Here is a 17,498-nt window from a genome sequence, read left to right as displayed (position 1 = left end):
AAAATTGCCCATAGACTTCTACTGTTTATAGCAAGTCATAGTTCATATACGCCCATCTCTTCTTAATACTATGTTGCCCAAAGAAATTTTCCTGTGTATCTCCCTGCGTGGATATGTTATGCACCGTCTAGAGAAGGGAATGAGGACACTCAAATTACCTCATTAGTAGTGTAAATAAACAAACTCTCCTGCTGATTCTATCCAGTTCAGCATGTTACCTCATGGAGAGCTACCACATGCCAAGAAAACACACTTGGCTCAAGAACATTCTAAAACATATCTCACTGGAGGCACTGTCTGGCAAGTGTTGCTATATGTGCTCTCTACTCTTCTGCTCTTCCTTAAGTTGTCAGAAGAAAATCTATAGGAACACAATGCTTTGGCCTGGTCCTGGCTTTTGATATTTTGTTATAATCTCATTGCAACACCAACAGGTACTGCCCTACCTGTGGAAATTAAAGATGCATAGGTACAATAGATGAGCTACTTGGCTTTTCTGATAGTGGAGGGCTGATTAGCTCACAAACAAACCAAAAAAAAAAAAAACAACAACCCCCTGGGAATTGGCTTATACCATTTTCAGGATCCCAAAGTGGTATCTTTGTAAGGTGGACATAGTTCCCTGGATTTTTAACAAAGCATGGACCTGATGGACTACAGTTAAGAATAGTGAAAACTGTGCAGGAATAAAGGAAGTAAAGGATGCAGGTTTACACCTTGTCTGACTTCTTGACAAATGCCCAGGATTAACTCAAAGTAACCCCAGTCTTCTAAAATTTTCTTCAAACACTACCTTCACAGAGTTACTTTGTTCAGCTGCAGGTACTTTTGCCATGACCACCATTTAATAGGATCCCTCTGCTGTTCAAACATTCTAGCAACGTCGCAGCAGCGAACTACAGAAAGAAACTTCCACTGCTCAGCTTTCCCTGCAAGCTTTACATAACTTCTATCTGTAATTAGGAATGTTTCTTTCCTAAATACATATTTTTTTAATCTGCAATTTTAATTAAGTTATCAACAATTTAATCTTCTGTTGTAAGGATAATTAGGATAATTTTATCGTTCGTTCTAAACACTGTTGCTTTTGTTATGAAACTACACAAAATATAATGTTCTATTATTCTTGGAAAAAGATAATATATAATTGCAGTACGTATCTAAAACTTTTTACTTATAAGCATTTAATTCTGGACAAAGTGTAATGTTTGACAGAAACTATTGATTTGTATTCTTCTAAATAGTAAGAATTTTATACTAATCTATTTCAGATTTATTTTATATAAAGCAATGTATTTAAAAGAGAAACACTGATATCCTGAGAGACATGATCTTTTTTACTATTACTTATGAATTATTTTTATTACTAATTTAATATGTACAGATATTTACACAGTATTAATTTAAGCATTCAATAGAACCAAAGGAAACATGCCAGAAAAAACAATAGTTGCATGAGAATCTGTAGAGATCTATGTCCAACTCTGCAAGTCCAACATATAACCTTTGGGGGTTTTCCTCCATTATTCAAAAAATGTTAAGATAAAAAAAAATAAATAAATTGACAGGAGGTGGACATTGCGGAAATACTCCATCAAAGAGTGGATCATACAATTATTTCAGATAAATGAGTTCTTCAGCACGTGTCATTTACCAGCCCAAACTACTGAGTTGAAAAGGAGTAGGAAAAGAAAGAACGCCAAATCTGTTCATTATCATAAAGGTGAGTGTGTTTCAGGACATGTTCTTGACAGCACTGTTACTGCAAGTTATACATAAGCAATTAATGAGGTAATTGTGCTTAGGAATGCATTTACTGTGTGCAAAATTACCTGTCATGCAAACTCATGCTTTTTTCAACAAGTATCTTGGAAATTCCTAGGAAGAGCAAACTGCAGTTTGCACAAAAAAAATGCAGTAGTTATTCAGCTAGGTTAGTAGCACAAACATGCCTAAGGCTAGGAAAGATTCATGCCTCATTTTAAATCTTTCCAAATGTCTATCTCATCAACAGAAATAATACTAATTTTAGAATATTATTACTCTTTTTCCTCCTCAGATTGCAGTAATCAAATAATTACTTTAAGTAATTCCTTTCACATGAATTGCAGCTTTTTAAAAACAAGTTTATGACCACCTATATTTAAACTGTAGATTTTATGAGTTATACTTATTATGGAACACATTAAAGTTTTATAGTCTTTACAAAATAAAATAATCATTGATCTTTTTCATCTGAGTGCTATTAAGACAAAGGGTGTAAACATCAACTGATTAAAACATTATTTAAAATGCTTTATAAAATGCTTTATAAAATTTAGTTTTAAGTAATTCCACTCATTAAGACTTGACAAATCTGAAGAGCACTTCATTTAATTCCTTTATGAGAATGTTTTGCATGCAAATCAAAAGCCTGAGGGACCCTCAGTCCCCAGTAAAGGCTGTTCTATTGCCTTTGCCTTGGATACAATGTCTTTCAACAGCAAGTTATGCATGAGCCCACTGTGTAGTGCCCTCCAGCAAATGTGTAAGGCAGGATGAGATAACTAAGAAAGTCTATAATTTCACTGTTACTAATCATCAGTTAAACAAAAAGGCATGTGAGATATTTAGATCCTATTAATTGTTCTAACAGCTAAAAGACTTCAGTGAAAAACAAAAAAAAACAACCCACAGAAGTAAATAAAAAACAACAAACCAACAAAAACACCCCACAACAAAATAGAAAACAACAACAAAGTGCAACAAAACAAAACAAAAACACACTAAAAAAAACCAACAACAAACAAACAAAAAAGAAAAACAAAAAAACCCCACAGAAAATGAAGTTTACTGTGTTTCAATTTTAGGTATGTGGAGCTTTCAAGATTATACTCCATAAGATACTGTATGGACATTTAGCTAATAGTGTAGTCATGAGCTTATAGAAAAAGGGTGCTTCTACCTCAGACCTTTTTATTTAAATTACAGACATGAGAATTGGTGGAGACTGGTTAGAAGGTCACCCATTCTCACATGGTGAAAAGAATCATTACAAACACATGTTCTTCGGCTAGAAGGTGCTGAGTGACTGAAGAGTGTTATACTGCCAGAAAAGTCCTGGAGAAACTGTGAGCTATCAAACATGAAGAACAACATCCGGTGGATGAAATTGCTAAGCCTCTGTCCATCATATTTGAGAGGTCATGGCAGCCTGGTGAGGTTCCCGCTGATTGGAAAAAAAGTAACATAGCCTCTATTTTTAAAAAGGGGAAAATTGAAGACCCAGGCAACTACAAGCCAGTCAGTCTCACCTCTGTGCCTGGCAAGGTCATGGAGCTGATCCTCCTGGAAAGCCTGCTAAGGCACATGGAAAATAAAGAGGCGATTGGTGACAGCCAATACAGCTTCACTAAGGGCAAGTCATGCCTGACCAATCTGGTGGCCTCCTACAACAAGAATACAGAGATGGTAGATGGTGGATGGTGGCAGAGCAACTGACGTCATCTACCTAGATTTATGCAAGGTGTTTGACACTGTTCCACATGACATCCTGGTCTCCAAGCTGACAAAGCATGGATTTGACAGATGGACCACTCAGTGGATAAGAGATTGGTTGGATGGCAGCACTCAGAGTTGTGGTGAATGGCTCAATGTCCAAATGGAGGCAGGTGACAAGTGGTGTCCCTCAGGTATCAGTACTGGGACCAGTGCTGTTTAACATCTTTGTTGGAGACAGGGACAGTGGGATTGAGTGTATTCTCAGCAAATTTGCTGATGATATCAAGCTGTGTGGCGTGGTTGACAGCCAAGAGGGAAAGGAGGCCATCCAGTGGGACCTTGACAGGCAGGAGAGGTGGGCGAGTGCCAACCTCATGAAGTTCACCAAGGCCAAGTGCAAGGTCCTGCACCTGGGTCAGCACAACCCCAGGCACAAATACGTGCTGGGGGAAGAATAGATGGAGAGCAGTCCTGAGGAGAAAGACTTGGGGGTGATGGTTGATGAGAAGCTCAGCATGAGCTGCCAGTGTGTGCTGGAATCCAGAGGGCCAACCTACAAAAGAAGTGTGGCCAGCAGAGCCAGAGAGGTGACTTTGCCCCTCTGCTCTGATCTAGTGAGACCCCACCTGGAATACTGTGTACAGTTCTGGTGCCCTCAGCACAAGAAAGATATAGACCTATTGGAAAGGGTCCAGAGAAGAGCCACCAAGACAATCAAAGGCCTGGAGCACCTTTGCTATGAAAACAGGTTGAGAGAGTTGGGGCTGTTCAGCCTAGAGAAGAGAAGGCTTTGAAAAGACCTTACAGTGACCTTCCAGAACTTGAAAGGGGCCTACAGGAAAGCTGGGGAGGGGCTTTTCATCAGAAGAGATGGTAATAGGACAAGGGGTAATGGTTTTAAACTAAGAGAGGAGAGATTTAGTTGAGATATTAGGAAGAAATTCTTCACTATAAAGGTGGTGAGGAACTGGAATGGGTTGCCCAGGGAGGTTGTTGATGCCTCATCCCTGAAGGTTTTAAAGGCCAGGTTGGAGGAGGTTTTGTGCAACCTGGTCTAGTGGTAGGATTCCCCACTCATGTCAGGGGGCTTGGAACTTGATTATCTTCAAGGTCCCTTCCAACCTTAATGATTCCATGATTCTACCCACAAAGTAAATATAATCTACAGGCAGGAATTGCCAAATGACCATCAGCATTGAGACATCTGTAAGGATCTTGAATGAGGCCATAGAGCTGAATCCAATAGAGATGGTAGCTGGTGAAGGCCAAACACAGGTGATGCTACTCCACATATAGTGGAAATAAGTCTTTTGGATCAATGAAATGAGATTTACCAGATGTACTCATTCCACTCCAAACACTGGACAGCAATCAGGACACAGGTATGGCTGGATAATTTACATTTGTGTTACTGTTATGGAGACAGATTTTAGGATAAGTATTATCCTAAAGTTCAGCAAGGTGAAATGACACAAACTTAGGCAATTTTAAGATAGTATTAACATTTGCTTCCCCATGAGAATGTGCATCCTAGAAACCTGAATTTCTACTGAAAGGAATCACAGAAGGTTGGAGAACCCTCAATACAAATTTAATTTAAATAAAAATAAACCTTTTTAATTGATTTTTTTTAAAATGGTATCTATCTATTTGCATCCATGAGTGAATTCCTCTAAGCTCTCCAGACTGCTGTGGCAAGAGGTGACAGCTACTCATAATAAGTACAGGAGACCGCTAATTCACTAATTGGAACACGATCCTTAAACTGTTCCAAAAACTTGTGACTTATCCCAAAATAGGTTAGAAGGAACCTTCAAATATCATCCAGTTCAATCTCCCTGCCACAGGTAGTGACATCTTTCACCAGTTCAGGTTGCTCAAAGTGCCATCCAACCTGAACTTGAACCCTTTCAGTGATCCATAACTTCTCTGGACAACCTATTACACTGTCTCACCATCTCCATAGTAAAAAATTTCTTTCTTCCAATCTAAGCCTCTTCATTTTAAAAACTTTGCCCTGTCACTATAGGACTTGGTAAAAAAACCCTCCGTTTTTCCTGTAAGTATCAAGTGGCCACAAAGAGGTCTTCCCAGTGCCTTCTCTTTCTCCAGGCTGAACAATCCCAACTCTCTTAGCCTTTCTTTATATGAAATGTTTTCTCCCTGATCATTTTTGTGGCCCTTCTCTGGATGTGCAGTAACAGGTCCATGCCTTTCTTTACTGGGGACCTAAAGTAGATGCCATATTCCAGGTAGGGGTCTTATAGAGATGAGTGGGAGAATCACCTCCCTTAGACCTGCTGGCCATGGTATTTCTGGTGCAGCTCAGGATACTGGGCTGACTGGTTTTCAGGGCTGCAAGTGCACACTTCCAGCTCATGTCCAATTATTTATCTACCAGTACCTTCAAGTCCTTCTCTGCAGGGCTGCTTTCAATCCAGTCATCACCCAGTCTGTACTGATACTGGGGATTGTCCCTACCCAGGTGCAAGACCTTGCACTTGGTCTTGTTGAAATTCATGAGGTCCATGTAGGCCCAAGGAAAGCAACTCCAAAACTTGCAATGGGCAATTTCACAGTTCAGTTTCAAAATTTCAGTTCACAAGGCCTCAACGCAAGTAATTAAAAAAAAAGTCAGGAGTGCTGCTAAAATATAAGGTAATGCCAAGAGAAAAATAACAAGAAAGCTTTTATTGACGTCTGGGTTAAAATTTGCAGGAGTCCCAGCTATTAGTTGCAAGCAGAGGCCAAATTTTTTTAGAGAATGTTGCATAGGGATTAACGCTAGATTAGTAGGATGCTCCTTAAAAGTGCATCAAGTGCAAAGAAAACAATAGCTATAATTTTGGAGAAAACTTCTAGGGAGCTGAGTAACTTCTCCCCAGCTGCTCTGCTGTGCAAAGGAAAATAACCATGTAATCATCAGCGATCATGGGAAGGTTACCTGAGGGTTGCAGGAACACTCGTTTATGCAAAGTCAGAGTATAAACTCCGTTCCCTGCCCATGACATAGTGTATAGACCATATATAAGGCAGATCTGGATCCACCTAAAATGACTCAAAACTGGGAAAAGATTAGGAGCTTAATTTCATGGTGTTTCCTGAGCTGTGAACATTCCCTCTGCATCAGAGAATCAGGACTTTACTGTTATTTCAAACAAAGACCATGGTGCAGATTAAAGATTTAAAATACTGCAAATAATTCTGGCCAATTAAAATAATTTAATATTTCATACTGATATTGATTCATTCTTGTTTTGCAAGCATCAAACAAAAACATCTGAATTGCCAGGTTTTCCTTGTGTTTGCTCATTCCCTAATCCCTCTTCTTCCCCTTCAGACTTCCTAATTAAATGTCCTGGCCAATGATGAAAATGTTATTATGATAAAGAACTCCTGAACCCAAACATTATTTCTGTAGTCATCACTATTTTGAAAAACAATTCTGCTAAACAGCAGTAGAGATATAGACCATAAAGAATAGTACAGCTATCTCACAGCTCAATTGCAGTGCTATGGAAAGGAAAAAAACAAGCCAGTCTCCCTGTTTCTAGACACCTGTGAATGAGCAGCCATGCAAAGAATATCCCCCAAGGCAATAAACCCCTCTATTTGCCTGACAAATTAACAATTTGGTGCAGTTAGGTCCCCCAACTGATAAAGGTCCTTCTCATGGAAAAACAGTAAAAATCAGCACAGACTATATTTTTACTCCCAAGTTTTTCTATATAGGCAGTATTTTGGTTCACATGAGACTGAGGCCATTGTGCTGTCCCCTGACTAACCTCTTCTGGAGGCAAAGCATTCTGGCAGCATGTCGTCACTACTGAACTTTAAAGGATTTTATATGCTGAAGAAAAATACTCTCGTTATGCTTCTCTGCTCAATTAAGTCAGAAAACATAAACTATGTAGAGACATTGAAAAAGCCTAGGTTTATTTTGAAAATTTCTGGCTCCTAATGTTTAGAAAAACTAAGATGTGTCTCAGATTCCTCCTCCACTTTTCACTATCAAAAGCTACATCTTACTCATAACATCCAGAAAATTGGCACATCATTTCTGCCGTACATATCTCTCTTCTAGATAAAAAACTAACTGAGACAAGAGCCTCAGGAAAAGATATTTCAAACATCACTTGGCAGCTTTTTGACAGGTTTTCCCCACATTTTCTGGCATAATCCTTCCCAAACATACTTGCCAGCAAGTGGGTTTTACTACATTGTCCATTTCTATCCATTGTCTGGTCACAATATGACAAAACTACAACTCCCAAGCAATCACAAAGCTACACCCAGTATGAGCGAGCTCAGTGATCACCAACAGGCTTGGCAGAGCCTGACAGCAAGACTAGAAAGCAGGGAAACGCAGCTTCCAGTGAAACAAGCCAGGCTTAATTGCCTGCTACCAATATGAACGAACTTAAGCTTCTCCTCTGTAAAAAGAACACAGACTTTGTGCTGCTCTGGAATAATGGAATCATAGAATCACAGAATTGTTCTGGTTGGAAAAGACCTTTAAGATTACCGAGTCCAACCATTAACCTAACTTTGCTGAGTCCTGTGCTAAACCATGTCCCTAAGCACCACGTCTACATGTCTTTTAAATACCTCCAGGGATGATGATTCAAACACTTCCCCGGGCAGCCTCTTCCAGTGTTTGATAACCCTTTCAGTGAAGAAGTTTCTTCTAACATCCGATCTAAACCTCCACGGGTACAATCTGAGGCCGTTTCCTCTCCTCCCATCACTTGTTACTTGGGAGAAGAGACCAACCTTCCTCTCTACAACCTCCATTCAGGTAGTTGCAGAGAGCCACTAGGCCTCCCCTAAACCAGACTAAACAACCTTAGCTCCTTCAGATGCTTCTCATAAGACACGTTCTCCAGAACCTTCACCTGGTTCATTATCATTCTTAGCACATACTCCAGGCCCTCAACGCTCTTCTTGTAGTGAGGGGCTCAAAACTGAACACAGTATTTTTTCCCTAGTCCTGCTGGCCATACTATTCCTGATACAAGCCAGGATGCTGTTTGCCTTCTTGGCCACCTGGGCACACTGGAAGCTGCCAGGATGTTGCTCAGGCTGGTTTTCACGAAGCAAGGAGCACTACCTTGACACACTAACCCAAGCTGCCACTGGAGCAATACCTTAGGAGCCCTATCAATGGGCAACAGCCTCCATTGTCTTCTCCTCATTCCTCATATGGCAAATCTCTACTAGGGGACGGTGAAATACGGAGCCCTAAATATTGCACTGGGGCCTACTGGCATAGATCTAGCAAACAAGAAAAATCAAGGGACTGAACAAGAATTACTATACATGGATCATGAAAAAGAGATGTCTGCAGAGTAACAGTTAATTTTCCATTCATGTTTAGAATAGTTATGACATTGTCACTGTTCAAGTCTTAACTTTCCAGTCAAACTGTAATAATGTTTATTTCCAAAGGATGCTTATTTGGGAAACTTTCCATTGGCAACAAGGGGAGATGAGGCTTTGGTTATGATGGAGCTTTTCAAGCAACATCCCTATTTCTGTTTACAATCATTTAACTAAGATCTGCTACATTATTCCATGGACCTCTTCCAATACAGTTTATGTTCATACTACAAAGTGGGATATAATACTTTTTTAGATTTTTTTTTCAGGAAAATGGCTAGCACATCCTTCAAAGAATGAACAATCAAGGACTGCAATGCATTGTCTGATTTTCCATCTAGTAAAGGCACATGACCTAGATTTGTAAACTTTAATTCTGTCTCTCAAGAAAATACAATATGTAATTCTGGGAGCTTCAGAAATAAGCAAAACCTGATTTCCGATGCATCTGTGCTTTGAGAATGATGGTCTTTGAAGACTATAAGGTATAAAAAAAGATCTGACTGAGGTTCTTTCTCTGGGGGAGTCAGTTAGGGTTGATGCTAATGTCTAGCAAAATTAAGCATTTCCTCTTCATTCAGGGACTTGTATAAATATTTTCCTACAGGTTAATTAACTTCTAAACTTTGATGTTTTCTGAAATTTATTTACAAGCGACCATTAGCTCATGGACAGAAAGACCACATGAGCACTTTCACTTCCACTCAGAGACAAGTGTGCATTCAATAAAACTGCTAAAGCTTTATGTGTTTAAGAACTAGTTCTTAGAAGCACACAGACTTAAAGCTTCTCACTCTGCAGATGAAAATGCAGAAATATAATAAATGTTTACTAAATGATCTCAACCATTTTTCAGTACAATTTAATTATTTTTCTATTCCTCTGATAATCTTCAAATCCTATTTTAAAAAGCTACATCAGTATTATTTGCAGTTGTAGCTTCTTTCATAAAATTTAGCCATTTAAATCCCATGCATTTGAATAATCTTTTTATACCAGGTAAACGTGCAATGAACTTGTGAGTCTTCAGGGACTGCACCAGTGGGCTTTTTTCACTTTAAACAGCTGTGTTGTTACAATTCTTTTTACATATGACTTGAGGATACCCATTTGCTTCACAATTAAGAGTTTAGCACCTTGTAAATGCTCAGCTAACCGCACTGTTGATTGCTGTGTTTACTTTATGTGTTCTTGTATAAATAGAAAATATTCTTCTTAAAAGTGAATGTTTTAAAGGTTCACGTTATCTTCCTTGCATATCTCATGTTATTCACTTCTTACTTTTCCTTCTCCTCAGTGTCCAGAGATATTATTGATAAAGGCTTGCAGGCTTCATGATATCTTATCTATTCTCTGCTCCCAAGCAAGCTTTTTGCTTTGTAGAAAGCAATGCTGAATGATTTCCTCAGCGGTGGCCACGAAAAACTGAGCTGGCTTTAGAACAAAATCACCAGTAACAAAGAAAGTAATCTTATGTTTGTAATAAACTGAAATAGACTGGAGAGAGAAAAAAGAAAAAAAAGTTATACTTAAGTACTTAAGATCAGTATTTGGCTTTGTTCTTGTCTATGTGCCTGAGACTCTCTGCAGGTAAATTATTTTTGCTTTCATCTCTCCTAATATTTCTATCCATCGGAATCTTCAAATTCCCTTAAGATTGTCTTTAGATAAAATTAGAAGCATAACTACTTGATAAATGGGAGCATTCTTCTGTAAACAAACAATACAATGTCAGCATTTCTGTCATCAGATCTCTGAGTGTATTTAACATATCTGCTGTGAATAGCTTATGAACTGTCCCCATAATGTGGGGGGAATTTATCTAACCAAACGTAGATGCAGCTGAGCCAGTCACTCATTATAGCCAGCAGAATGAGTATTTTCAGGGTTCACTACACCTCATGCCAAAGTAGCCTTGTAGGGTGCTTGCACTGCAATCCACCGTTGTATATTTGACTTAAAAATGTAGAGAGATCATTCATTTTTCTCCATTATCCTTTGAGAAGAAACTTAGGCTGGTTAGCTCAGATGCCTATGCCTATCACAAACAGACTCTCAAATTGAGTTAGGATTTCCATACCAGAGACCACTTCTTTTTGCTGAAACATGAGTGAATTTTTATTTAAATTTCTCCTTGATCATGCTCTTCACAAGTGAAGGCTGCTGAGAAGTGGCCAGTAAATGGCCAAAAACTTTGGACTTCCTTCTAGCCTCTGGAGTAGCCTGCACATATTGTCAAACTTCTTAGTTTCTGTGGAAGTCTGCAAGGATTAAGGAGTCTTTAGAAATCCATTTCTTAAGACATAGTCTGTGACTTTGACATCTCAATCAAGGGTGAAGCTGATTTATGAACAACACAAGCGGTAGCATCTAGTTCAGGTATTCAGAGTTCTGGATCTTTTACTGAACACCTGCTTGATCTTGTTTTGGACAAAGAACACAAATATTTCTCTGCTGACACTGTGTAGGATTGTCAATGAAGACAATTAATATAAACCATTCTCAACACCTATAATAATTCATGAGCCTGCACATTTAAGAAGATCATTTTTGTTTACGTGTTTTCTGTCTCACATTCACAGAGATAAAGCTCTTGTCAGACATCCTGCAGTAAGTCTGATAGGACTTGTGGGTTAACTTCTCCTTAGGTTGATAATGCTCAGCAGCAGCTGATGCATCCCCAAAAGATTTGTCAGCTTGGAAATAATTTCCAGAAATATGCAGGACTTCTCAGCTAGCCTGCACGTCTGGGGGATGCCATTAACCAACTCTGGCATATGAGCTAAACATAGCATTGTTCAATAATGTACTGTCCAGAAAGAAAATGGGAACACTGAGGATGATGCTGCATGTCAGCATTCATGATGAGAATGCAATGGTCATACTGCAAGGTAAAGATGATGAGCAGCAAGGCAGGTGACAGCAGCTCAGATGACAGCATCCAAATACTCAGGACTGATATAATTAGCAAAGGTGGACTAAGCAGGCAGCCACACATCACAGAAGGAGTACTTTGCACATGAATGAACTTCAGAGAGCTGCTAAAAAAGGCTGCTAGTCTCTCTCTTGAAACCTAGGCTCAGTTTACTGAAAAACTGAAGAGACCGGGAGCCTGCAAAGTCCAACTGCTGTGCTTATACCACAGAATATACTACTAAGATGATGTTAGAGAATAGCAGGGTTTTGCTAGGAGTCTTTTTTACTTTCTTACTTCCAAATTAATACAAACATATCTTCTCCTCTGGCCTTCCCTCCGCGCCACCCCTCCCCCCCCTCCCCAGATAATGACAGTCTAAAATTAGTTCTTTGTAAGAAAAAGAAACTGCAAATTTATGGAACAACACAAGAATAACAGTTATTTTTTTAAAAAAATCATCATTAGAGAATAGCAGGGTTTTGCTAGGAGTCTTTTTTACTTTCTTACTTCCAAATTAATACAAACATATCTTCTCCTCTGGCCTTCCCTCCGCGCCACCCCTCCCCCCCCTCCCCAGATAATGACAGTCTAAAATTAGTTCTTTGTAAGAAAAAGAAACTGCAAATTTATGGAACAACACAAGAATAACAGTTATTTTTTTAAAAAATCATCATTAAAATTGCATTTGAATTATGCAGAATTTAACAATGTGAAAAAAAATCTGAAAACACTGAACTATGGAAAAAAAGAAATTCTTATAGACATCCTCTAAAAACTTAGTGGGTCTGTTGCATTAAATACAGCGATCACAAAACAAAACTGCTAAGGTAACAACCCTGAAGCACACTAAACAAGTCTAATGTTATATCCATTTCATTATGAGTTATCAGAAACATGATTAAACCCAGCACTTTTTAAAACTTTGCTATATACCTCGATACATTTTAAAATTTGAAAAAGTTTTTTATAGTAAGTGTCTTTGTAGTAATTGACATACTGTTTCTGAGCATTTTAAGACTTGCAGATTATAGCTTCTCTCATCTCTATTAATGCTGTGAATTGCTTGAAGACTGTATAATTAAATGTTTTTGATAATTAGTTCATGTTAATGACTTTAAAGAAAAAAGAACAACCATAAAAGGTAAATAAATTAACAGTTAATCATGGAAACTTACTATTGATTACTACCAATTGCTTCTAGCATGGGCATGCTCTTTTACTACTCTCAATTATTGTAAGAAAGATTTCTCTGTTACTTAGAATTTTTTTGGCATAGCATTTTTTACCCCTCTCTACATCTGTTAAAGTAAGCACATACATTCTTAGGGTTTTTTTCTCTACATCTAATATATGTAAATAAGGATAAGAACTTCCCAGTACATTCTAATTAAAAGGGCATAATTCTATAAAGTGAAAATTAACATAAATGTAATTTTAATTTTTATTTTTTTTTACTTTGACAGCATTAAATATCTCAGCCAGAAACAGGACAATTTAAGCACAGATGTCTTATGTCAGTAAAATAATGAAAATACCTGAGAAGGAATAAGATTTCTATATTCATAGATAGTATGAGTAAATTAAAAAAAAAATGTTAAAGAGAAATCTAACCTTGTTTTAATGCAAGGCATAAGAAATAAAATGCCCTGAAATGAAAAACCCACTAGATAGTTTGTCAATTAATAGCTCATATATGAGCTAATGCTGTTCTCATTCTTACTTTAATTGCCCCAACAGTTTTACCTTTTGTAGCCTCTCCAATCTGTTCATTTTAAGTATTTCTCAGGAAGCCTGTTGGAGATGGAATGTAGACCACCATCACAGAGTTTCACTCTCTAGGAGTTGCTGCAAACTGTAGGCTAGTGAAATTCTGCACATCTTAAACTCCTCAGCCCTGGGGCTGAAGATGGCCTGCAACTTTATTGCATGTCACTAGGGATGGTGTAATTTTTTCCTTCTACATTACTTCTGGCCAACACTCAGCTAGGCTTTAATTTATGGCTTACCAGTGTGACTGAAAGAGCAATCTGGCCCTCAGTAAGGGAGAGGATATTCCCGGTTTAATTGAGTACGTAAAATTCGACTTTGTGCCTTCTTGAGTTTTCCATGGAAAGTGTGGCTCGCTGAAGTGGACAGTAACTGTTAGGAGTGTACTTACTGCATTGAAGTTGGGGAAGAGATTGACTGCTGCGGCTGTGTCCAGAGGGAACGGAAGAAATGGTTTAATATCCAGCGATGGCTGCAAAGGCGGAGCAGGAGGACGCACTAGGGCTGGAAGAGCAGGGCTCTGGCATGTACCACCTAGGTGTAGAAAGAGACAGAAGGCATTCAGCAAGTACTATGATTAGGGAAGAAAACCCACAATCACGACACACAAAAAAGCAACAACAGAAAGCCACTATTGAATTAAATAAATACCTTTTTTTTTTTTTTAAATTTGTCCACAAACTACTGCATTATTGAAAAAAAAAGCACAGCTGACTCGGTGACTGTTGGTTATAATTCTTTGCCAGTAATTTCTGCAGGTATAAAGCATTTCAGCTAATTAACTGTTTCTCTCCTTGGATTATCTGGAACCACAGATCAGCATATGCCTGATCTCTCTTTAGAACTTCAGCTAGTCTCATTCTGCTGTAATTTCAGTGTTTCACCCCGCCATATAACTCAACCCTTCTAAGGCAAAATGCTCCGGAAGAAAAAGAGCACAAGCTAGCCATTCTGCTCAGTAAAACTCCTGTAACTTGCAGACTTTTGCTTTTTTAATTAAATGCTCACTCATGGAGCTTGCACCTTCAGAATCAACCTAAACCTTGCAACCACAACATACCTGTCTGCCTTCAACAGCTGCTCAGTACAAATCTAACATAAAAACTATTTCAGCAGCCACCAAAATTCTGTTTACGGAAACGTACTGATGAACACTTTTTGCTCTTGCAAGGGGTGGAGCTGATTCAGACTGTGCAGCAGAAAGCTCCTCCTGGCTAACCCTACCAACCAGCAGCTCTGTGGGAACATAATGCAAATTAAGAAATCCCCTTGCATACCAATAAGTTGCTCCCTGCTTACAGTGGATCCTGTTTTATTTATTTGTTTGTCCCTTGCCACAGCCAGTGAAAACCTGGAAGTATTCAAACCCTTTCTCTGCTTCCAGTGTCTCCCATGTTTTGGTTGTACTCCAATACATACTTTCCTAGTTAATTAAAGAGTATTTGGATCCTAGGAAAGTGTTAAAATATGCCAGTCTTCTAATCTAAGAGGCAGGCAACAGACTGTAAAAAACTTGCTGGTAAGAGTCCAAGAAACACACAAAACCACAAAACATAGGGGAGTTTTGTCCCCCTCATTGAACAGAGACACAGGCTGAGAGACCAACAGAGAGAGAGATCTGAAATCTGTTTCTTTTTTATTTCTGGTACATACAGACACTTCATTAGACAAGCTGCATACATTCTTTAAGAGCTGAAATGTAGTCAAAATGATATAAGGAATCTCTCCATATTTGGCCAGCAAATCTGCAAACAATGTTTGCAATTTAATGCGTCTAATTGCGGGCTAACAGCACAGGATTTAATTAATCAGTTGTAGTAGATCATCCACAGTTCTGCTTCTAAGTATAAAATCATCTGGAGCCAAATTTTCAAAGACAGTATTTTTTGCCAGCTCTCAGCTCCTCTTGTATGAAGCCTTTCACTACCCTCAAGAAAACCAAAAGTTTTGGATTAGAGTTCCCTTCAGTCTCACAATAGTTTTCACCCTAGAATAACTGTCATTTTTGGAGTAATTCCTACATCTCCTTCAACGTAAGGGCATAATAAATCATTCTTTGAATGCAACAGCTAAGAATATAGGCTACAGAAAAGCAGAGGGCAAGCAGCTCTGCTTGCCACAGCTCACCAGCATAAAGCCATCAAGTATTTAATAATTGCCCTTGGTTTGGCAACTGCTATATGTAAAAATAAATTTAACAGGTCAGAATGATGATAAGGTTATTCAAACAGGCCACTCTTATCCTTTCTGGATAGGAAAGGACTATAAAGACATTTTTTTAGATGCTGGAAATACCTTTTTCTCATGTAAATCTTTTACAGATGGTGAAAGGAAAAAGTTACTTCTCTTAATAAAAACCTTACTAAAACGTCTCCAGGTTGCACCTGAAGTTGTACAGAATCTCACAGTCATGCCAAGGTGAGCATTTGCCTGATGATAGCAAAGAAATGGAAGCTGATTAAACATCCTCAAACTCACAGATGCTTTAGGACCCAGCTCTTCAAGTGGATTATCTCAGTGCTATGGAGGAGAGCCTTGCTGGTTTGAATTACCTAGAGCAACAGCATCTCTATCCCATATTCTTCTAAAATAGTGCACTATGAAAGATGAAATAGGTCTTTCTGTCATCCCTCTCTGTGGCATGACTCACCCACCTGGTACTGCCAGCCAGTGCTGCACAAAGTCATCTAGGGACAAGAAGGAAAAATTCAAGCCAGCTCTGTAGGACTTTGGCTGCGATTCTGAGCCTCTGGAACACAGCTTAAAATTTACCATAGTCCTGGCTACAACAGCACAGAAAATTACTAAGTTCAGGAGCATAGCTGCTCTCTGTTTTTGCAATAGTGTCAGACATGTCCCTTAATGATGGAGCATGTGAGAGGTATAATGAAATTTGAGCTTTTGCTTGAAATAAATTATCTAATGTTTATAGCTGCAAAAATTAGCTTCTCTTTCCACTTCATGTACAGAGTCATACTTCAGAATCAGCAACATAAAACCTGAAGCAAACCACTTTTGTGACTCAGCCTAATTGAAAAACCTTTGGACAACATTTGGGAATGTCAATGTTAACTATTCCTCATCTAACCGTTTAGCAGAGGGATGGAGAAGGATAGAAGCCCACTTGGAAGAGTTCTTGAAGACCAGATATAGAGGAATTCTTATTGTAAAGAAGGCAACATCATGGGCAGAAAGGAGGACAGAAGGAAAATGTGAGAACACAGAAAGCTGAATGGAAGGGAAGAAGACTGCACTAAAATTCATAAAGCAGAATTCACCTTGTAGGTCTGTGGTGCTATTTGTAACAACAGCATATTTAGAAAATTGCTGTAGCGAAACATGGATGCTTTTTAGTTATCCAGTCTTACTGAACACCACCTTTCTCATCTGTACCTGAAAACAAGGGAAGACCATAGAAACACTCAGAATATTCCTGCAGATTCAGCCTCAAACTGTCCATTCCATAAGGAATTGCCACATTTTATTTGTTTTGAGTTGAAATATGAATAAATACCAGTTTAGACAGACACACATCCAGTTTTTACTTTAGAGACCATGTTTCTCTATGGAACTGAAAACAGTCATCCCAAAATAAGAACCCAAATTTATTTTAAATTGCTAGAATTTTTACCTTACAGATATTTATGTCACAATTCTTTTTTTAAAAAAAATAACACCTTCTGGGGGAAATTTTTGCTTTCAATGAAATCTAATTTTCTGTTAAGAAAATCTCCTGTGCAAATTTTTGTGCCTAGTTCACCTGAAATATCCCTCAGATCAGTGCTAGGTAAAAAGTATAAAGAACTGTAAGTACTGATCCTAAAATCTGGATTAAGAGAAGCACAATGACTGAATATGCACAAAGGAAACAAAAGAAAATAGCTTTAAACACACATGATAGAGAAGGTATTTTGGTGTTTGTTTGTTTGTGTTTTTTTATTACAGGATAATAAAT

The 17,498-nt window shown here is 38.4% G+C and overlaps 1 protein-coding gene across 1 annotated transcript in view; it reads right to left on the bottom strand.

The window, feature by feature from the left end:
* The window catches only part of ZNF385D (zinc finger protein 385D), a 133,954-nt gene extending 117,557 nt beyond the window's left edge, over positions 1–16,397 (bottom strand). Inside the window, exons 1-3 of the mRNA XM_010007625.1 lie at positions 16,316–16,397; positions 14,679–14,779; positions 13,935–14,114 (exon numbers count right to left, since the gene is read on the bottom strand). Coding sequence (XP_010005927.1) covers positions 13,935–14,114; positions 14,679–14,779; positions 16,316–16,397 — 363 coding nt within the window. The remainder of the gene's footprint in view (positions 1–13,934; positions 14,115–14,678; positions 14,780–16,315) is intronic.
* Positions 16,398–17,498: the final 1,101 nt, after the last annotated feature.

Source organism: Chaetura pelagica, unplaced genomic scaffold (genome assembly GCF_000747805.2).
Source record: "Chaetura pelagica isolate M959 unplaced genomic scaffold, ChaPel_1.0 scaffold10, whole genome shotgun sequence".
Classification (NCBI taxonomy): domain Eukaryota; kingdom Metazoa; phylum Chordata; class Aves; order Apodiformes; family Apodidae; genus Chaetura; species Chaetura pelagica.
The sequence above is the reverse complement of the archived record's forward strand: the minus strand, read 5'-3'. Positions and strand labels throughout refer to the sequence as shown.